Below are 23763 nucleotides of genomic sequence, written 5' to 3'. Positions count from 1 at the left end.
CAAAAAAGGAAAGGAATCTTCAAATTATAGGCTAGCGAGCAATTATGGTTTCTCAGCTCATTTGCATGTAACTGTTTTAAGGCTTAAGAGATTAAAACTTGCAAAATGAAAAATCAAAGAACTGTCTGGACACTAAGGTGTGATTCAATAAAGATTGTGCATTTAATGGGAGAGATCTGGTAATTTTGACCTCTTAAATGAAAGATGGGTCACTGAGCACCAGAATGCTATGCTTTAAGTCACTGGCAGCAAAGAAGAGTGAAAGGTGGAGAATCTGGCAAATGAAGACTGAAGAAAAGGCAAGGGGTAAATAGGCCAGCTCTTTCGGAGCTATGTAAAGAAGCCAGCAGATAGATCAGTGAACTTATAGAAGGCTCTAGTTATGAAATTCCTGATTGTTTGGAGAGAGGCTCAACCCCACTAAATAAGAGCTTCAGTTTCAGATATTATCATTTTGTATTGCTTAGAATTTTAGAGAGGTGAAGCCTCTCAGAAGTACACATAGCTATTTTTCTATGAGCTCTGGTTGCCAACGTTGTCTGTCAGTGGAGCATTCTGGTGAGTGAAGAGCTAGCTCAGCTTGTCTGTGTTGTCTCAAAAGAGCCAGTTTGATGAGCTTTGCAGTTCTCTGACCCAAAGGTATTTCTAGACAAATTAAAAATGCAATATTTTCTTAGCATACTTTTAAGAGTGATTGTGAATTGAAAGAGCTTATAAATGCTTTGCCAATTTAAGAGTAGAAGATTTACCCAGCTGGGAAGTGGTGAGGATCAAAAGGGTGGTAATTAGTAGAAAAATTCCTTGATATGGCATAAATGTTCTTGAATGGATCAATGATATCAAAGCCTGCAGTCCAGAGTTTTAAGTCACCCTGAGCAAATGGATTTCCTTAATCATATAATTCTCTGGCAGATTTCTATAAATATGTACTCACTCTCTTCTATAGATACTGAGTGCATTGGTGGGAAAATGTGACCCATGTTTACATACATAGATTTGGATACATTTATTATGCCTGCATTTGTCTTAATAGAGGAGTAACTGTGGTATTGTTGTCTTTTCTTTTGCCTTATTGTCAAGTAAAGGTTGAGTTTAAGATCTAAATGTAACATCATTGTGAATGCCTGGGTTTGTTTAAATGGAAGCCTACTGGTTGGGGCTTGAGAGGTATGGTGGTAAGAAGTGGTAGTGTATTCCTCTAACAACAGGGTTATCCCTAGGATCCGGGGAGAAGTTGAGTATAACCACATGGTCAAATTCCTTCTCAGGGAACTTAGTCCTGCCAATATAAGGCCAGACTCAAACCAATTCCTTCTTAAACTACCACCTCAGCCAAAGATTTGAATTTTTATAGCCCCCATTCGCTGTGTAGTCATATGTGACTGGGCAAGCATGTATTTATTATATCCAATTGATTCACATGCAGGGGCAAAGAATTGAGTCTGCCATTAAGAATTTATTTTGGCCAGAATTTGATACTTATTTGCCATGTATCCCTGCAAGGTATTTTATACTTTGTGATACCATGAAATTTTGTTAATTTGGACTAATGTAAGAACTTCAACTATGGCATGCCCTAAGACATATTTTAGGCAACTAAGAATCTAAATTAGTAATGAAAAGGTTGCTTGGTGAACCGGAAATCAGAGCAAAGGCACATGCATAGTTTTTTATGATCATGTTCTCTTAGTTGGTTGGTGGTGGGCAGTCTGGAGAATGATCTCTGCTCCATTATAAAAACCTCACTAGTGAATGGGTTCTTATAGATGGCAAAAATATTGTCTGTGCTCCCCAGATAATACTGCAAAAACACAGACAGGTTCTTATTCTCTCTCCTCTTAATTGTGCAAACTACTGTCTTTGCATTATGACCCTGCCTTGGAAAGCACAGTGTCTGGCACAGAGCAACCATTTAATTCATTAAAGGCTATAATTAATTAGATTCCAGATTATTTTACACATGATTACACTTTCGTTGATCATTCATCACATATTTATTAAGCCTCTACTCTGAGCAAAAGCATTGTGTTAGGCACTGGAGCAGGTAGAATAGTTTAGGTGAGACCCAGTTCTTGTATGCCTTACAACTTACAACTTATATAGACAGATCACATGATCTGTGCATTAAAGAGTTATAAGACAAAGTGATTTATGAAATTCAACTGGGGGACATTAAGGAAGACTTCATGGAGGGGGGTGCATTTAGATTAGAATTTAAAGGGTTAAAATTTGACTATAGTAGAGGAGAGGAAGGCATCCCAGGAATGGAGCTCGGTAGGAGCAAAGGCATAGAGATCACAGGGCACGTGGGGGTATGAGGTAGGAAGAGCCATCTTCTTTGTCACTTAGAGTATTTGTAGTGTCTTAATGAGACAAAGGTGTAAAGGTAAGATTGTGCTAGATTATGGAGGGCTTTGAATGCCAGATAAATGAACCTCAGATAAGAAAAGGTTTTTTAAGCAGAGAAGTGACATGACCTGATCGATGTGGAAGAAAAATTATATCGGCAACAACTTGAAGCATGGATTGAAGAGGAATGAAAGTGGAGTCAGAAGTGGATGTTGTACAAGTGAAATTGATAGGACTTGTATAATGTTGAATTTGGAGCCATATGTCCTAGATTTTAATCTTGTCTCTATCAGTTATTGCCTGTGTGATCTTAGGCCAGTCATGTTACTTCTCTGGGCCTCAGTTTCCACATCTATAAAATGAATAGGTCGGATGAGATGGCTCCTAGGTTCCCTTATATCCTTTAATCTATGATCCTATGATCTTCCATACATATCACAAGTGGAAGTCACAAGACAGTTGAAATGAGAGCTGAATGGCTGGTACATCCAAATGATGGAAAAGATTTAGATTACTTGCTGGGGAACTGAGGCGGGGTGTTGGTAAGGGTCGGACATGGAAATGATGAAGCAGCAGTAAGGATGCAGCTGAGATCATGAAAGATGAATCTGCAGTGGGGGAAATCATGAGGCTTGAACCCTACATTAAAACTTGGATAAAAGATGGGAGCCATCTTTTCTGGCCTCTCTTCCTTCTCAGGCACCTTAGATATATGGGAATCTCTCTGTTTGATGAAGACATGCTTGGTAGATAGATACCCATGCCTCATCAATGCATTTATAAACCCTCCCTGAAGAAGCTTTATTTTTGTACATGGCTTCGCTCTCATCTTTTATGTCACTTCTCAGTTTTATTTCAGATGGCAACATTTTCTGACCTTCTTGGGTTTAGCCTATTTGTGACCTACAATCTGTATCTACTAAATACTTAAATGTTATCTGTGGGAATTACTAGTACCAAAAAGGAGAGATGGAAGAGCCTTGTAGTAGTAGTAATAGTTACTAAATCACAATTCTGTCTCTCCTTCACTGCCAACATTCATTAACTTGGAACAGCATGCCTAGTTTTATTTGACAAAAAAGCAGCCATACTAGGAAAGAAGCTTAAAGATTTTAGGATTCATTATATTCTCTTACTTGGTTCTAAAAGCTCAGTGGGATAAAGCCAAGGCCCCAGGAGAGGAGGATCTTTTCCCAGATCCATAGTCTAGGAGTTGGTATCAGGGTTAGACAAAGAAGAATGGATGTCAGAGGGAGGCCATAATAGCAGCCTGCCAGTACTAATATATAAAAAGGTCTGACTGATACTGAGCAGAATTTACTGTTTCAGCTGAGGATAGCACAAGAGGGAAATGGTCTTAGGTCTAACAGGAGGAACTTAAGTTAGATATTACAAAGAGCTTCCTGAGTTGTGAATTGTGACGCACTCACTCATTCCTCAGTCCCTTGCAATCTAGATCCCATCTCCACCCCTCCATTGAAACTGTTCTCTCAAAGGTCACCAACATTCTCTTGTTTACTGAATCCAGTTGCCTTTTCTCAATCTTTATCATGTGTCACTTTTTTGTAACATGACACTGTTGCTTTCTCCCTTCCTTCTGTATACAGTCTCCTCCTTTGACTTCCTGACACTGTACTTTGACATGAGAGAAATGATTATTTCTCTCTCATATTAGTAACCAATAATTAAAATTGAGGAGACCCCAGCTTTTCATCCTGGTCTTATTTCCTCTGTCAAGGGCAGGGCTGATGGAAGATTGCTACTCTATCCAACTAGCTCAGGTTTGGGTCTGGGATATAGATACTTTGTCTAGATTGCCCTAGGCTGGGGGTGGTCTGGGTATAGTCATAGTCTCTCCATCCTAGAGTGACATGATGTCACTCAGCCCCTCATTGGAGTGAGCTCACTTCTCTTTGTAAAGTCTGCTTCTCATTAATTGTTAACCAATGAGAGTTGATCATCACCCTCAGGAACACCCCTCTTCCAAGGGCATATAAGCTGGGAGCCTGCTACCATGGGGGTCTTTGGCATTTGAGAATGTCATTGACTTTTTTTTATTAAAAATGCTGGCATTATTAATAAAATGATTAAATTACCCAGAAAGTATGTCTCTTGAACTTTTAAAATGCCACAGATAGATCTCCTTCTGCCTCTCTGAAGGTCTCTCTTCCACCTCCACTTTCTTTTCTCTCTCATATTGCCTAAGCGTTCCCATCTCTAAGACACTATCCTTTGGCCATTTCTTCTCTCTTTACATACTCTGCCTTGGTGATCTTAGCCAGTCAGCTTTTCGGCTGCAACTCTCGGTAGCTAACTCTCAAATCTGTGTATTCACAACTCTCATCTCTCCTAGGCTCTCAAGCATCTCCAATGATCATAATCTCACAGGATGTAGATTTTGAAGGGATTTTTAAATCATTAAGTTCAACCTTGTCATTTTGTAGAAAAAAGGCAGAGCCAGAGAGGTTAGACACAGTACCTGGCATACAGTAGGCACTTAATTAATGCTTGTTGAATTGATTTGTCAGAGATAGTTAGCAGCAAGAGAGCCAGGATTTGGACCAAAATTCTCTCACTCCAACAATAATTGATAATGATGATGTTAATAAAATTTAGTAAATACTTTCAAGTTTGTAAAAGTGATTTATTGGTTTTCTTTCCACTATAGCACAAAGCTGTCTGTCAGCATTCCAAGCTTATTATAAGCAAACAAAAATTCTTCATGTTTCCCCTAAAGCATATCTTGCCTCTGAACTTCCTTATTTCTGTCAATGGCACCACAATCTCCCAGTCACTTAGCATCAACCCTTTGGAGTAATCTTTGACTACTCTCTCTCTCTCTTTCAACCCTGACATTCTATTAGCTGCTAAGAACTATTGATTCTTCTTCTATAATATATCTCAAATTGGTCTCCATTATTTTCCTACTACCAATCCATTCTATCCTAGACTGCTGTTCAAGCCTATTAACTCTCTTAGACTACTGTCACAGCCTTCCAATTAATCCTCCTGTTTATTTCTTTCGATTTTAACCTGTTCCAGTTTATCCTATGTACCATTGCATAGTTCTGTATAAGCTGAAGTTGGAGTCACAGGGTGTAAGTTCAGATCCCTGCTCTGCCAGTTAACTACCTATGTGACCTTGGTCAAGTCATTTGACCTCATTGGGCCTCAGCTTCCTCAACTGTAAAATAAGAGGATTAGATTACTTGACCTTTGAGGTCCCTTCTAGCTCCAAACATATGGTCCTAAAAATAATCACGGGTCTAATCATTTTACTCCATTTCTCATAAACTTTAAATGATTTCACACTGGGCTACCAAATAAAATTAAATTCTTCCTATGGCTTTCAAGGTCCTCCACAATAATGGACATGAATATTTAGATCACTATAGTGGTATATCCCATGCTGTAACATTTTGTTTTGTAAATCACTTTCTGATGGGTTTGATAAGCCTGAATCAATCCTCCACATCTAGTCATCTCCCATAAACAACAAAACAAAAACACTGAAGGTTCAGGAAAAGACTTTTTACCTATGATAGTTCTACCAAGGCACAGATACCCCTGTGTGAGGACTGGTTAAGCAATTAACCTTAGCCTCTGGCCCAGCCCCTTTCTCTTTCTCTACTCTCTTTCTCTTATTTTTCTCTTCTCATTCTCTTCTTCTTTCTCTCCCTCCTACCCATTTCCTCTGCTTTTCTATCATCTTCTCCCCTTCTCTCTCCTTCCCTCCTTCCCATACTTCTCTCTATATCTCCTTCTCCATCTTCTCTCCTCTCCTTTCCCTCTCCCTCTCTTTTTCTCTCTCCCTCCTTGCTTCTCTTTCTCCTTCTCTGTCCTCTTGGTCTCCCTTACTTCTTTATAGCTGATACTAAAACATTCTGGTCTTTGATCTAGTGGAGTAAAAGAAGATTCTGGGATACAGCCAATTACTACATTTAAGGGAATAGAGAGTGGACTATGGGATGGGAAAGATATGATAGTCACACTATCTAACAAGATGACCTTACTAGGCTGCTTCCTTACTAGGGTGCCTCCACTGACTAGGGTATCTCCTGCCTCTGTTTCCAGCTTACCAAATCGTCTTCTTACACTTGACTGAGCTGTGGACTTCCTCTCTGTGAAGAGAGCATGCTGGCCAGCTGACAGGAGCATTCCAGCTCACTTGGAGGTTAAAATACTTAATGTAAATTAATTTATTGGCTCTTTGTTTTGCAAATTAATCTCTGGTGAATTTGGTTAGTGTGAATCAGTCCCTCAAGCCCAGAAAACTCTTGAGTGGGCTGACAAAACTGGATTGTTGTACCCAAAATGCTCAGCAGCACTGATGCACCATGGGACTCAACTTGGACAACCAATCAGCTGGTCAGCCTGCCATCTCCTAACTGCAACAACCTGTGAGGTTTAATTGTCTTAGCTCTGTTTTTTGTAATTTAATTTTTTAATGTTGTTTTTTATTTTGACTAGTTCCTTCTTTCACTTTTATTGTATTACTGTTATTGGTGCTCTTAAAGTCTAGCCTCTACCTCCTCCCCCACAACACACACACACAGACACACAGACACAGACACACACATACACACACACCCCTCTAGCTTACAATGAGCATGTATGGTTTTTTAATAATTCCAACATTTGATCAATGTGGCTTGAGTGGGGGAGGAGAATGAAAGCTATTTTATGTTTTTGAAGAACTGACATTTAAAGGAGGAATTAGAATTGCTTTGTTTGGGCCCAGATGACAAAAAAAAACAGAAAGAAAATAATAATGGATGGAAGCTGTAAAGAGGTCGATTTTAGCTTCGTGTCAAGAAATCTTTCCTAATAACCAGAGCTGTTCCCAAGTGGGATGGACTGCCTGAAGAGGTAGTGGGAGCCCCTCCTCTGAGGTCATCAAGCAGAGACTGGAGGACCACTTGTCAGGTATATTATGGGGGGGGGCTTCCTTTGCCCATGGGTTAGATGAGATGGCCTCTTAGGTCCTTTACAACTTTCAAATTCTATAATTATGTGATATTATATTAGCTCCTGGGGATATAGAAATTAATATGACACAAACTTTGTTCTTAAGGCACTTAAAATTCAAAGGGGAAAAAAGACATAGACATAAATAGGATCATAGAGCTGGAAGAGAGTCCTAGGGTCCCAGATTTAGAGGCAGAAGGGATCTTAGAGGTACTCTACTCCAGCTCATTCACAAATGGGGAAACTGAGTCTCAGAGAGGTTCAGTGACCTGCCGCAGGTCACAGAGTAGAAAATTGAGGAGCTAGAATTTGGACCCAGGTCCTCTCACTCCCAAACTGACAACCTTTGCATATTTCCATGCTGCCCTGATCTACTCTACAGTAAAAAGGAATGTGGGATAAGTACAAAGGAGAGGTCCCAGCAAGGTGCTATGAAGTAAATTGAACTTTTAGGAAGTGGCTTCAATAGATGGAAAATGAGCAGGGGGAGAGGAGGAAGGAGTCCATCCTGGGCATGAAGAACAGCATAAGAAATATCATGAAAGCAGGAATGGGCAGGATCAAATGTGTGATGGAATGTAGAGAATGTGAAGGGAAGCGACATAAAATGAGGCTGAAAGAGTAAGTTGAAGGCAGATTGTGGAAAGCCTTCATAGAATCACTGCATTTCAGAATTGAAAGGGTCCTCAGAGGCCATTTAGTATAACCCATATCTGAACAAAAATCTCCTCTTTAATGTCCAAACCTAGTGGTCATCCAATCTTGGTTGTAATATGACTAGTGACAAGAGTGAGGTCACTAATTCTACTTTGGGATAGCTCTAGTTGTGAGCAAGCCCTTCCTTTGTAGAGTACAAATAGCGGACCCCTCCCCCCTTTCTTTTTCTTATTCATTGCTCCTAGTTCTGTGCCATGGGGCTAAAAAGAATAAAGAGAACCCTTTGCTTGCATCCTAGCCCTGCAAAGAGTTGAAGACAACTATTATCTGGAGTTTATACTTTATGCAGTAGGCAGAACTGAATGTTTCTGTGTAGGTTAGTGATGATGTCAATAATGTACTAGGAAGATGACTCTGGCAGTAGTGTAATGGACTGGGGAGGGGAAAAACTGAGGCAGTGAGAATAATCACCAGGGTTTTTACAATAGTCTAAGAGAGAAGAGATGAAAGCCTGAATTGGAATGGTGGCTGTGTGTGGCGAGAAAGCAGTGCTTGAATATGATCACCAAGTCTTAGCAACCGGTTGGGTGTTTGGGATGAGGGAAAAGAAAGACTCAAAGATGACTACAGTTAAAAGTCTGAAGACTCAGAGGATGGTAATGTTCTCAGTGACACTAGATGAGTTCAGTTTTAGACACGTTGAGACATTTAGGTGGAAGTGTTCAGTAGGCATCTGAATATATGTGACCAAAATGCTGGGCAGGGGCTGAGAGTAGAGATACATAGCTTTGGGCGTCATCTGCATAGATTGATAACTGAACCTAAGGGAATGGATAAGATTTCCAGAGGTGAGAGTATAGTGGCAAGATAGAAGAAGACCGAAGATAGACCCTTGGAGGGCACTCACATTTTAAGGGCTTTGAAGTAGAAGAGGAGGTGGCAGAAGGGTCAGAGAAAGATTGGGGCAATGTCAGAGAATCCAAGGGAGGAAAGGATATCTAGAAGAAAACAGACCATATTGTCAAAGACCACTGAGATGTCAAGATGGGTAAAGACAGAAAAAGGGCAACCGGGTTTAGGGATACTTTGATACTGTGAAAGGCAATGTAATGGCTAGAGAGCCATTCTTGGACCCAGGAGGACCTGAGTTTAATTTTCACTCTGACGTATGCTAGCTATGTGACCCCAGGTAAGTCATTTAGTCTTCAGTATTCTAGGTAATATACTAGGACTATAAATCTCAGGGTAAATATTCACCTGACTCAGTGGAGGGAATTTACTCATCTGGGAGTTCTTTATATCAGCAAAATCACAGGTCTAGTCCCTATCTCTATCTTGATATCTGTGATCAATTACATGTATGTGGGTGCTTCCCTCAAATGGTATTGATGTCAACTCATCCATGTCTTTTTATTTCAGTGTGACTTTTGTCCATATTATCCTGTAAGTCCTACAGAGGATAAGGGAGGGGATATATTTATCTGACATACTAGGGTTCCTTCCCCTAAATTTCTTGATAGTACCTGGGTACAATTGTATCACATGGTTTGACAATCAAACAATAAGCATTTACAAAATGCCTAATATGTGTCAGGAACTATGCTAGTTACTGGAAATATTGATATAAAAGTATCCCTTTATTCCCCACTCCCTGACCTTGACCCATGGCCTTCCTAACTTGAAGAAATTTATCTTCTGGGATGCTGCTGACCAGATTGGTTAATGAATTTCCTAGACTACCGTTTCAGGAATTTTCAGTTTTCATGCTTCACTTCATTTGTCACTCTTCATACTTCTCTTTTACAACCTTTCTTACCACCTTGTTACTGAGCTTATCCTAATTCCACCTCCCTCCAGTTCAAGAACCATGAACCATGATCAATCAGTTCAGCTCTGCCATTGTCCCTGGAAGGATGTGCCATTCGAATTTTGTATGATCTTGCTCACCTTCTCTCTGATGTTCCAGGCCAAAATTGTTCTCCTGGCCACTGCTGCCCTATGTATGTTGTCTCCACTTTAGGCTATAAGCTCCTTGAGGGCAAGGGCTGTTGTTTTTTATTCATATCCCTACCACTTAGCACAGTGCCTGGCATATAGTTAGTGCTTACAAAATGCATTTTTATTCATTCTCACTGTATGACCAATTCACTTCCTAGTATAGTTCTATAACTCTGATCACATCTCTCACATACTTTCTGGTGTGTTGTTCTTCACTGGTAATGTATTGATGCATATTTATGCCTATCATATGGGTCTCTGGTATCTCATTATTCACAGTCATATAGCATCCAATATTGGACTTAAAAAGATAGGCCATTTCCTCAGGAACAGGAGTTGTGGTCATTAAAAGCAATGCAGTTTCCTAAATTCAATCCAACCCTCTCTCCTCCTATTCAATTCTGGACTCAGTTTGTTGCCATGTCTCCCTAAAATATAGGTATTGATAGACCTGCTCTCTCCAGTGTCCTCTCAATTTCATAATAAAAAAATAAAAATAAAATAGAACATAGATAATGTAAATATGTGGTTTTTTTAAGTCAATATGTGGCCTGCAGCGATCCTTATGTATGGTTTAGTGGTCTCTGTTTCTATTTAAATTTGACATCACTGATCTAGAGGACCTCACTTTCTATAGAGAATTTGTTTTTCATTTGACTCTGTACTGGATATTCTCCATAGTAGTAGCCAATATCTTGGTAAGCATATATCTTCTGTTTTATATCTTGTCTGACATTATTATTGAGAGGAATGTTGATAAAAATATTTTCTGTTATCAAAGAAATATTCTAACTCCTGCACAGGAGACACCTCATGATAGAACTTTTAAGACAATGTTTTGCTTTAGTGAATCAAATGCTTTTTTAAAGTTAAAAAATAATAGGCACATTGGGATGTTGTATTCTCTGTACCTTTCAGTCAAATGTGTGACCACAAAGATGTAATCTTTTTTTCCGAATGTCATTTGTGAAGGAATTCCCTTGATACAAGTATTGATTAATGTCATAAATATCTTGTAGTTGCCATATGAGTTGTTAGCTAATGACATCTTCTCCTTTTCCTTTTTCAGGTAGAAATATTATATATTATTTTTTCCAGGCTCTTTCAGATACCTTGAGAATCAATACTTCAATGCCCTCAAAATATTGCTACTGCAGCACAAACCTCCTTCGTATATGTGGTCTAGTCCAATTGATCTTTCCATCTTTGTTTTCTTCAATGTCATTTCTATTAAGGATAGGGTTATTGGGCGACCTTAGAGAAAGCTATTTCTGTTAAAGTGGCAGGAGTGAAAATTAGATGGCAGGAGACTGAGGAAGGAGAGGCAATGAATAGACTATTCTTTTTCTCTAAGTTTAGGGTAGGATGATAACTTTAGGGGATTGCAGGGTCAAGGGAAAGTATTTTTAGGGTAGGAAAGATCTGAGTCTATTAGTAGGCAAAGTAGAAGAGAGTACTAGAAAAGGAGAGATAGAAAATTCACAGAAGAAAATTAGAAATTCATGCAAGTTGATTAATAGAGGTGGGAAGGAAATAAGATCAAAGGTTTAGGTGGAAGGGATGGTTTTTGGCAAGGATAAGGAATATCCCTTTCTATGAGAGTAATGGAGAGATGAAACATAGAATGGGTGAAAATATTGAAAGATTTAGGGAAGTAAAGGAGTTTTTTATCAGATGATCTCAATCTTCCCAGTAAATAGGAGGTGAAGTCATCTGCTGAAAGTGAATAGAGAAAAGATAGAGTTAGGGGAGAAGTATAGAGGAGGGAAGAGAATTTGGGACAGTTGCTATACAAAATATAGTAGCCAATAACATAGGGACAAAAGGATTTCTGTATAGCATCCAATATCCCTGACTTCTGTAAAGTGAGGGCCCAGTTGAGATTAGATGATATGAATTTGTAGAAGACTCAGTCATCCTGGGAGTAGGAGTAGAGAAACCAGATGGTAGGGGTGACCTATGGTTGAGTACTATCAGGGATAACTGGCAAAAAAGTAAAGGATTCCAGAGATTAGGAGAAAGCTAAAAGAGAAGAAATGACTTCGTTGACTGCCAAAAGGGTCAGATCTGGGTAGGGAGGAAAGGAAGGCTGGAACATTGTTGACAAACAGGAAAACCAAGGATTACGATGGGGCAAAGAACAGGTGTAGAAGGATAGGAGACTGGATAGAGAGGAATTTCAGAGTTCAGATGCTTTGAAAGTGGGGTGAATGATGATGAAGTCTAAAATGTAACTGCCCTAGTGGAAGAATTTTAGGTCATAATTGTTGAAAAGCCCCAAAATTCACAAGGGGAGGGCATTATAGACCAAGTTGGATGATGCAATCTCAGGAATGAAAGCAAGAGAGAGGTGAAGAGGAAGTCTGAAATCCAGGTGCCAAAGTCAAAGAAGAAAGTGATTTGGGTGATCAAGAGCTAAGAAGAAGGGAATAACAAGGCTGAGAAAAGAAGAAAAGGTGGTATTGTTCTAAAAGAGAGGTATTTAAGTGATAGAAGTAAAACCAGGGTCTGACTAGGCTAAAGGAACTGAAGGAAAAGGAGTAGATAGGGTAAGTGGGCTAGGAATGGGGAGGGGCATAAGAGAAATCAAGATGAAGGAAGCATTGAGACAGTTTTGTATAGAGGGGTTATGGAAGGGCAAGGTAAAAAGTGAAGGTTTAGAATGAGGGGCCCTTTGGGGGTTGAGGTTCAGTAAGTGAGTCACTGGAAAGGGTACATGTAGGAATTACCACTGGGTAAGACAAGAGTGGGTAGGCAGATGGATTCTTAAGCAGTGACAGACATTAGAGTGTTGATATCTAGCGTGATGGGATAAAGGAGAAATTCAAGAGGGATGGGAGAGAGACAGAGACAGAGACAGAGACAGAGAGACAGAGAGAGAGAGAGAGAGAGAGAAAGAGAGAGAGAGAGAGACAGAGAGAGAGAGAGACAGAGAGACAGAGAGAGACTGAGAGACACACACACAGAGCCAGAGAGACAGAGACAGAGACAGACAGAGACAGAGAAAGACAGACAGAGAGACAGAGATCATTTTTAACAGTGATAAGGGAGGTTTTCTGGAGGAGGCACCTGAACTGGGTCATGAAGGAAGGGAAAGCTTTCAAGAGGCAGAGATGAGGACAGAGTGCATTCCAGTTATGGGATATAGTCTCTATAAATACACAGAGTTATAGAGTGTTGGAAAAGATTAAGGAACAGTTTATTGCCTGGTTTGACTGAAACACAGAATATATTTAAGAGAGTAGGGTGAAATAAAACCAGAAAGGTAGTATAGAACCTGATTATGGAGGCTTTTATATTTCAGTTTATGGAGTTTGTTTTTTTTTGTCTGTATATGATAGAAAATCACTAAAGTTTCTGGAGTAGGCAAATTAAAGGATAAGGTTTGTTCATCAGGAAAAATTAATTTGACAGCTATGTGAAGGATTATTTCGAAATAGGAGAGACCAGAAAAAGGATGACTGAATAAGAGGTTATTAGAAAAATTCAGGAGAAAAGTGAGGGGAGTATAAATTAGAATGATGACAGTGCCCATGGAGAGAAGAGAGATTTTAGAGATTGAATAATAAAACTTGGCAACTTATTAGATGTGGGGGAGTAAAAGATAATTCTAAGATTTTGTGCCATTAATAGAAATTGGACAGCTGGAAGGGGGGATGATGCATTCAGTTTTTGGATATGCTGAACTTAAGTGTGGATGAAATACACAGGTAGGGGATGCCCAGCAGACATTTGCATATAGAAGCTTGGAGTTTAGGAGAGAGGTTAGGTCAAGATCTGTATATTTGGAAGTCACCTGCATAGACTGATTATTGAATTGTTTGGCATTCAATGCCCTTCATAACCTACTCCAACACCCCTCTTACCTTTCTAATCTTCTTACACCTTGTGTTCCCCATGTACTCTTTGATACAGTGACAACAGCCTCCTTGCTCTTCCTTCAACATGACATTCTATCTCTGGGGCATTTTTGTTGGCTGTCCTCTATGCCTGGAATGCTCTCCCTCCTCATCTTTACCTCCTGGCTTCCTTCAAGTCCCAGCTTAAATTCAACCTTCCACAGGAAACCTTTCTTAAACACTCTTCATTCTAGTGCATTCTCCCTGCTGATTATTTTCTATTTATACTGCATATATCTTACTTGTACATAGTTGTTTACATGCTCCCTCTCCCATTAGATTTTGAATGCAGGGACACCTTTGCCTTTCTTTGTATTTCCAATGCTTAGCATAGTGCCTGACACATAGTTAGTGCTTAATGAATGTTTATTGATTGAATGAATAACCAATAGGAATAGGCACTTTCCAAGGGAGAAAGAGTAGATCTACTTTGGGAAAAGAGCGTAAGTGGAGAGACAAGGATATTGGTCAACTTATCTGAAACAAGGATGAATAAGATGGATAAAGTAGCTTTTGATAAATCATCATTAGCTCAGAAAAGTAGGAGATAAAGTTATCTGTTGTGTGGGAGGGGGAAAAGCAGTGATATGGATCTGGACAATTTGAGAAAAACAAGAAAAGATCTGGAATTATAATAGGGAGTCAATTAAAGATGAATAAAATCATTGTCATGAGGGCCCAGGCAGCATCAGTAAAGAGGAATAGAGGATGATCATTAAAGATGCAGGTGTGTGAATAGAGTTGCCTAGAGAGAGAGTTTTGATAATAGTGAAGCATTTGGGCAAGAGAGAACTCAGAACACGAAATTGATGTGAGATAGAAGACTATAGGAAGGACAAGAAATTTAGTGGAATAAGAAGTCTATGGGACATTGGGGGAGTGAAGAAGTAGGGTCTGATCCTATGAAATAGTGAATTGCAATGAAAATTTGGGATGTTTATGGGATAGAATAAAGAAATAGGGCTCTTTCAAGATGGAGGGGTGGTAATGGCTGTGGTGCTGGAAATCACTAGAGAGATGTAAGGGTTTTTTAGAGGCATGGGTACTGTCAATGAAGATCTTGAAGTTGAAAAATAGGTTGGGAGCAGAAGTGGGAAAACAGTTATAAAGCTAGAGGGGCTAAGCTAGAAACTATCCTAGGTTAGCCTTGCTGGAGTTGTTGAGGGGATATGGATAGAGATGGGATACAGATAAAGATGAGATCTGTGATTTCACTGACATAGGGAACTTCTGGATGAGCAAACTCCTGCCAGTGCAGGTTTGTACCTTCTCTTCAACTTATATTCATCTTAGACAGTTGCTTAGAGGGGATAATGACTTTCCTAGGGTCACACAGTCAATAAGTTTCAGGCAGTACTTGAAACACATCTTTCCTGGCTTGGAGGGCAGCTCTCTAGCCACCATACCTGCTGCTGGGATAAATGTACAGATTCTCAAATGCTCGTGATACTCTCAAGCAGTCATGGCCCTAATGCTAGGGCTGATGAGAACCTAAACATGTAATTTTGCCTATTCTATTGCCCTCAGGCAGGGCCATATTTAAACCAAGAGAGACATTAAAATCTATTCAATTTTCCAAAATCTCCTGAGAATGCTTAGAGCATGAAATAATGGCAATATGTCTTGACAGACAGCTTGGGGCAGACTGGCCCTTAGGAGCCTTTAAATTGCATTAGTAGGACTCTAGGATTTGGTAATCCCTAGCCTTTGACAAGCAATAAAATTAAGATTTTAAAGATAATAATAAAAAGTTGCTGGAGACCAGAGTCTTATATACTTGAAGAAGGTAGGTTAGGTTTTTAAAAAATGAGCTCCAAGGTAATGTTCTTCTATTCAGATTTCCTGGTTACCTCTCTCATCTGGGAAAAATAAAATAAAGTCTTTCACTAGGCTATGTACCTTTCAAGTTAGCTATGTTGGGCCTTAGGCAGAATTGAAGAAGGTTCGGGTCTATTTTTTTATTTTTTAAATGCTGCATCCATGGAATGCCAATCTGAATGACCATAGAAGCTCCCTCCCCTGTGGATAGTGGTAATGACTGCAGCTGTAGCATTAATAGAATGGAAGGAAGAACACTGGAGGGGTGGGGAAGGTTGGGGAATGGTTGCTGGGGTTCTTCCAGGTATAACATTCTATTTTGCTTATTTCTAAGGCCCAGAGAAAATGACTACATCAATGAGTTGCATGTAAAGCAACCTGATAGAGGACAGGGGTACTCTGCATCCCTGCAAACTCCTTCTCTTAAACACATAGTGGCTCAAGCATCATCTTCCACATGAAACCTGTCCTGATGCTTGGAAGTTTTAGTACCTTCCCTCCCAAGCTACCTTGTAGAGGGCTCTGTTGAATTTATTCATTTTATATTTATGTTGTACATAGCATGTAGTTACACTTATCTTCCCCATTAGAATGTAAGCTTCTTGAGAGTAGGGATTGTTTCATTCTTTGTACTTGCATCTCCAGGCCCTAAGACTTCCCTTTCACATAATAGGTATTTAATAAGTATTTGTTAATTGGTTGTTGGGAGTTGCTAGGAAGCTGATTTTGAGAGAACTTATATATCTGAATAAGATTGAATATGAAGATTTAGCATCCTTAATGGTGATCTAGTCACTTTCTAGTAGCTTTTCTTACTCTGGAGCCAAAAACACAAATTATAGGTTAATGATAGGGTTAACTCTCTCATTTTACAGATGAGACAACTGAGGTCCAGTTAGGTAAAGGGAGTCACCTAAGGTCACAAATGTAGTGTTGAACTAGATTTGTAAGAGCTGCACTTTTAATTTCTCCAAGTGTATGTATGTAAGGTGGATTTTAGTGTGTGCAAGGTAAATTTTGTTATTCTTTTTTAGATAATAGTTCTCAGGATCATAGATGCCAGTTCCCAGATCCATGGCCATAACAGTCTCTAGTTCCCAGGCTCATGGTTTGTAAACATCTCCACCATGCTTGTGAAGCATTATATAATGATAAATAATATAAACATGTATACTTAAAGTTGTAAATATCCACTGCGACTGCACCTTAAAACAATGAGATAATATAAACATTTGAAACTATTGCTGGAAAATGGCCTTCCTTGTCTGTTGCCTTATAAATCAAGTGGTCAGTAAGTGAGGAATAGGAATGCACAAGGGGAATGTGCATGTGTGTTTGCCTCAACCAGCCCCCATTGAGGCTTAGGGGGGGAATACGCAAGCTGGAATGCTTTGTGTGCTTTGATCAGTCCCCATCAAGGCTTGGGGGGAATTGTTAATGTGTGTTAGTCTCAACTGGCCCCCACTGAGTCAGCAACCCTCTTGAGAAGACTAGAATAAGGTAAGCTTATTTAATCCCTTATTATGTTTCCAATGTTGTCCTTCTGGCTGCCCAGATCAAGAATGAACCTGCTAGGGCAGCTGCTAGAAAAGCTCCTGCTCCCAGTCTTGTGCCTCCTGAGCTACCTCCCTTCCAATAATTGGCATAGTCAGTGTTACCTGTCTAACAGTGTGTAGGACATGGAAATGAAGTATATGAAAGAAAAATTGTTAACCCTGAACAAGAATCCAAGGGCGTGGTAACTAAAATAATAACTTATAGGCTAGAAGAGATGTTATCAGGAGGCTCTGTTATTTCCTCAGGGAAAATTTTTTTTTTGAAATTAATTTCTCAGTCTATGACTATAGAAGAAGTGCCACAGAGGTGTCTGGTATGGTCTGATCCTACTTGTTTCCACCTGTGCTGCTGCCCTGCCCTCTCCACCTCCACTCTTATAGAGCATGGCTGTGGCCTAACTAGACTAAAGGCCAAGGGGAAGCTAGAATGGTTATGCCTTGTTCCAATCTGAAAATGGAAAATATTATGGAAGAAAATAGATAAGAAATGGTGTTCAATGTTGTTGTTTGTCCTTCATTCTCGAAGAGGAACATGACATCATGGAGGTGATACCTTTACAGAAGTGAATTGGATGTAAGTGAAGGACGGCTATGCAAAGCCACCAGGCTCACTTTCTCCTCTAGAGCCATATGGTTCCATTGGCCAGATATATATCAGGAGGACTGGAGATGGCCCAGGATGCAGTGGAGGACCTTGGCCTTTTCAAGCTAGTCTTGAACAAAATCTCAGTTTGACTGAAGCAATGCCCATTCAGTGACTGAGGCTTAATAAGAAATGAGGCAGAGAATGGTTTCTTTACCTAGTGAAAAAAATTGATCTAGGAGGAGAAGGGCCTCAGGATTTCTGGCTAAAACAGAAACAATTGCTATTTATATTCTTTTGGAGCCAATCAGGGCCAAAACAAAAAACTGGACCTATTGTTGGCTAATCAATGAAAGCCAGAGTGATTTGGGGTTATAAAAAAGTTTTAGAGATGAAAATTTATATTCCCTTGTGAAGAGCGGTGGCAGAAAGAAAGGAGGAAGGAAGGAAGGAAGAAAGGAAAGGAGGAAGAAAGGAAGGAAGGAAGGAAGAAAGGAAGGGAAGAAGGAAGGAAGGAAGGGAGGAAGGGAAGATGGAAGGAAGGAAGGAGGAAAGGAAAGAAAAAAAGAGGAAAATCAACAGAGACATGGGGGAGAAAAATATTTAAAGCCTGGGCAAGTAGGAAACTGATTGGACCACTGAAAGAAAGAGCTTAGAGGGAGGAAGGAAGATGGCAAGTCTGACTTCAGGCATGCTGAATTTCAGGGATGGAAGGACAATCACATGGCAATGTCTTCATAGGCAGCTACAGATATTGAGCTGGAGCTCAGGAAGTAAGGACCAGAGATCTAATTTGGGGGAAGTATCCTTCAAAAAGTGAGAGTGAAATCCATAAAAGTGATTTAGTGCTTAGAAGGAGAAAGAATAGAGAGAAAAGAGCCAAGGCCTGAACTCTAGGAAATGCTCGATTAACGGATAGAAACATAGATTCAGCGTGGTAGAAAGTGACTAGCTACTCTGGACCATTGAAGGTAATATAAACCAAAGAGAACTGATGGGTGCTCCAGGTGATGACAACAGAATTTTTTAACCCTTATCCCAGAGTTTATTCACCTTTTCTTTTGTATTATGGACCACCGTGGCAGTCAGATAAAGCCTATGGATGCCTTCTCAGAATCATGTTTGTAAATGCACAGAGTAAAGGACATAGGATTATGAAGGAAACCAATTATATTGAAATAAAGATGAATTTGTCCCCATCAAATTCATGAAACCCTTGAAATCTATCCAAGGACCCTGTTGAGGGTCCATTTACAACAGGCTAAGAACCCCTGCCTTAGCCCCACTGGAAATCTAAGGGATCCTTTAAGGTACAGGTTTAGACTTTACTAACAGATGCTAACCTAAGTCTGTCAGTCACTTGAGTGGTGGGATTTGGACACCTTAGGAGAAAGAAAGGCAACCCCTTTCCGGCACGAGACATATTTCATGGTAAGATTAAATAATCTGAAAGAACTCAGTTGTAAAATTTGGCTACAATCCTTGTAGTGCATGAATGCTATATGGACAAGAATGAAATAAAACATGTATTGTAAAGGATTATTAATTACATAGAATGAATTATTAAAGAGATGAACAGAGAATTGTTATATTGAGTCATATGCCAAGACTTGGAAATAACTTTTCTTTTCTTTCTTAAGTCTCCTTTTTAATGACACTCTTTGTCATGGGGTTTTATCTCTGTGATTTTAAAGACAACAAATGCTTAAACCTTGACTTTGGACTTAGTAGGATTTAGAGTCTGCTTTGCATTGGTGCTCATCTCACATTTCATTTAATAAAGGCATGTATGGTCATGGGGGGAGGAAGACTAAGCCACATGAAAGGAGGTACTTTTCTCTCTAGGAGAACATCATATAATGGTTGCTATGGCAACCACTGATTTTTATTGAACCCAGAGCAAAAAGATCAATTAGAAACAATTGGGAGAACTTGCAAGGGACATAAAACACTCCTGCCTTGTGATTTTTCAGGAACTTCTCAGTAATTTTTCACTGAGCTGCTTATAGAATATGGCTGATTTTCATGATCATTTTGGGACTTCTCCTTTTAAAGGCTATCAGGGACTCAGGGAAGTTTGTTTTTTTAATACAAGGTCCCAAAGTCCTATACACAATAAAGATAATTTTAAATGTTAGAAGGGCATATGTAGCACCTTTGTTTTCTTAGAGGAGTTTCATATATAGCACATGAAGCCTTTTTGTATTCCTTACCCACCCAGGGGTTAGCACAATACTGAGCATATACTAGGTACTTAAAAAATGATCAACGTGGGTTGAATGAATACATTCATTCAGATTCTCCTTTTGTACCAACATCCCTTTTCTCTCCTCTTCTTTGACAGCTTCCCCTTTATCTTATCTTTACAAGAAAGCATATCCTGTGACGTGGCCTGGGAGCTACTCTAATCAGCTGGGGTATTTGTGCCAGATATTGCACTGTGGTAGGGGTGGGAAGGGGATGCAAAGATAAAAGTGGACATAGTTCTTGTTAAGGAGGAGCAAGAATAAGAGTCCATCCTGTAAAAATCCTTCACTGAATCAGTGATCTCATTTGGGTGGCTAATATCTTTATCATTATGGATCGCAATCGGTGGTGCTCTTGCATATGTTTAACAGCCAGTTCTCCAAGAAAAAAAACATACATACAATTTTACATTTAATTTGCATTATTATGAACAATCAATGGATATTCATTCATTGCTTCATCATCATCATCATCATTGTATTATGAAACATCATTTATCAAGTACCTACTATATTCTCATAAAGAATCAAGGGATCTTCATTGCTTTTTTAAGTCTAGACAATCTACAGAAGAAGAAATCAAGCCCTGATTTGTAGTGTTTGAAGATTTCTGAGGTGTAAATGCTCACACTCAGAACAGCTAGGTGGGGAAATGGATAGAGAGCCAGGACCGGAAGGCAGGAAGACTCATCTTTTTGAGTACAAATACAGCCTCAGACACTTACTAGCTGCATACCCTGGGCAAGTCACTTAACCCTGTTTGTCTCAGTTTCCGCATCTGTCAAATGAGCTGGAGAAAGAAATGGCAAACCACTCCAGTATCTTTGCCAAGAAAACCCCAATTGGGGTTACGAAGAGTCAGACACGACTGAAATGACTGAATGACAGCAAATGCCCACATTAAAAAATTAACTGCTAGCTCTCTTTAGCCTGTAGAATCTGGTTCCAGCCCACTCTTGAACAATCCATCTACAAGCTTTCATCTTTGTTCCCTTCTTCTGTAAGTCCTCCACAGAGGCCTTCATATGGGTCTTGGAAAATTTAATAGATATTAACAGCAAGCATTGCTCACAAATAAAGCACTTTACATATGTGATCTCATTTGCACAATTCTAGCCATCTTTTTCTCTTGTGAATTGGGCTTGAATATGATTGAAATACAACAGAAAGATTGAAGAAAAGGCAATGTTATCACTTGCTGAGGATGTATAGCTTCCCGCTGTCAGGGTAGCAGATTTCATTGAATCCAGCCCGACAATTACTGCTGATGTTCCTTCAGTGAGGTGCTGTGAATCATAAAGCCCTCTCATTGGTTGATTTCTTACCAAGCTGCTCTCCTAAATGTTTGCCTCTCTCTGTTGAGATGACCCGCTCATCTTCCATGTCACATTTGTTCCCAACCAAGATAACCTGGGCATTATCCCAAGAGTATGTTTTGATTTGAGTTGACCTAAAAGAGAAGGAACACAATAAAAAAAAGTCAGGGGAAGGCATGACTGTCTGAAAAAGAAGACAAGAAACAAATGCCAGAGATTATAATAACAGGGGAAATGAAACTCAGACAACTTCTGACATTTAGACTAAATTAGTTTGGTCTGTAATTCAGCCCTTAAAAGGCTCAAAAGTAAATGAATGCATAAAAAAATCAAGGCGTTCAGTGCTGTCTCGATGCTCTTGCTGTATAAGCTATACTAGCAATTTCTGCCTTTCCTTACAAAAACAAAAGTTTGCCGTTGCCTTTTCATCTCACCACACACAAATATCATTTTATTTTATTACAGTAGGGTCTTAATCTTCAGAGGCAAATTAAACTTGGAGCATCCAGGATAGTGGAAAAATATGAGTACTATGAAATGATAAGTATATCACATTCAGTTTATATAGAATGAAACCGGGATACGCTGCAGACAAGTAACAAAGATGCTGCACCGTATCGGCATTGTAAACTCATAATTACATCATATCTGATTTTTAAAATAGCCTCAGATAAAGTATATCATGCACAGACTTGTCCCCCACTCTCCCCCCTTTATTTTCTTACTTGGATGGGAGCTAATCAAAACCACAGAATGTTGGTTCACCAAAACATACGTATGTACAGACACATATATACATATATAGCATATCTTTATATATAAATATATACATGCACATATGTTTTACATACATATATTTATGTATATGTACACATATTACTATACATTATATCTATATATCTGGGGCAACTAAGTGGGGCAGTGGATAGAATGCCTGACCTGAAGTCAGGAAGACTCCTCTTCCTGAGTTCAAATCTGGCCTCAGATATTTACTAACTGTGTGACTCTGAACAAGTTGCTTAACCCTGTTTGCCTCAGTTTGCTCATCTGGAAAATGAGCTGGAGAAGGAAATATAAAACCACTCCAGTATCTTTGCCAAGAAAACCCCAAAAGGGTTAATGAAGAGTCAAACATGATTGAAAAATGACTAACAACAGCTTACCACATTTGAGAGGTGAAATTTATCTCTGTTAAGGCTAAGAGGATAGAGTATAGAAAGGTTGATAGAATGTCAGAGCTGGAAGAGACATCTGAAGTCTCTCCCTCATTTTACAGACCAGGAAACTGAAATAATAAGAAGCTACATGGCTTACCCAAGGCCACTCAGGGAGTAAGAAGCAAGGTCAGGATTCCAACCTAGATCCACTTACTCTAAAGCCAATATTCTTTCAACTACACTATACCTCTCCTCATTCTTCTGGGAGTTGGGCTAAGCAATTACACAACTGATACAAGCAGAAAAAAAGTTATAATTTTATTTTATGAAATCATTAAAAAAGCAATTTGAACCCAGGAAGATGAGTCTTCCTGACTCATCATAGAGCCATGCACTCTATCCGCAGTGCCTCCCAGGTTAAGATCATTTAAATCATCTATCTATCTTTCTATCTATCTATCTGTCTGTCTGTCTGCCTCTCTCTCTCTCTCTCTCTCTCTCTCTCTCTCTCTCTCTCTCTATGTATCTATATATATGTATGTATTGACAAACTCCAAGGTGCAATTCTTAACAAGTATCCTGAAATAGGTAATTTAGAAAGCAAATAGAAACAATATATGTTTTTAAAATCAATAAGATATCAGCTGTGCTATTGGGGAGGATGAGAGCAGTCACCTTTGCTTCCAGAATGTGTTTTTATGATGAGTACTAAGAAAACGAATGCTACATGTTATATTTTGAATTCTGTAGATACCACTTATCTTGATGATACTATACTGATTGCCATTAGCATAATAATAACTTATTTATATGATGCTTTAAGGTTTTCAATATGTGTGTTTCTCCCATTAACTTGGACAAAGCCCAGCTACTGCTTTTTATAGTAGACCTTTCCTATCTGTCTCTCACTTCCTCCCCGCTCTGCCACCACCTCCCTGTTATTAGAGATAGCCATGGAATGGTAGATAGAGAGCAGACCTTGGAATCAGTACCTGGATTCAGGTTTGACCTCTTAGACATACTGTCTGCGTCCTGCTGGGTAAATCATTTAATTCTCCACACCCAGGAAATTCTCTAAGACATTAAGTTTTAGAGCAGATGTCAAACTGGGTAGACAAATGAATTTTCCTCATTGGGAATTCTCTGTGCCAATGAAATCATAAATTGGACATACTTCCTCATCCACATCCTTCTAACATTTAGTAATTAATTACTT

General features: G+C 39.3%; 1 protein-coding gene across 1 annotated transcript in view; it reads right to left on the bottom strand.

Annotated features, from left to right (window-relative positions):
- LOC118839399 (ras-related protein Rab-3C) overlaps nt 1-22014 on the bottom strand; it is a 34316-nt gene extending 12302 nt beyond the window's left edge. The window contains exons 1-2 of the mRNA XM_036746859.1: nt 22004-22014; nt 21400-21524 (exon numbers count right to left, since the gene is read on the bottom strand). Coding sequence (XP_036602754.1) covers nt 21400-21524; nt 22004-22014 — 136 coding nt within the window. The remainder of the gene's footprint in view (nt 1-21399; nt 21525-22003) is intronic.
- Nucleotides 22015-23763: the final 1749 nt, after the last annotated feature.

The sequence above is a fragment of the Trichosurus vulpecula genome, chromosome 1 (assembly GCF_011100635.1).
Source record: "Trichosurus vulpecula isolate mTriVul1 chromosome 1, mTriVul1.pri, whole genome shotgun sequence".
Classification (NCBI taxonomy): Eukaryota; Metazoa; Chordata; class Mammalia; order Diprotodontia; family Phalangeridae; genus Trichosurus; species Trichosurus vulpecula.
The sequence above is the reverse complement of the archived record's forward strand: the minus strand, read 5'-3'. Positions and strand labels throughout refer to the sequence as shown.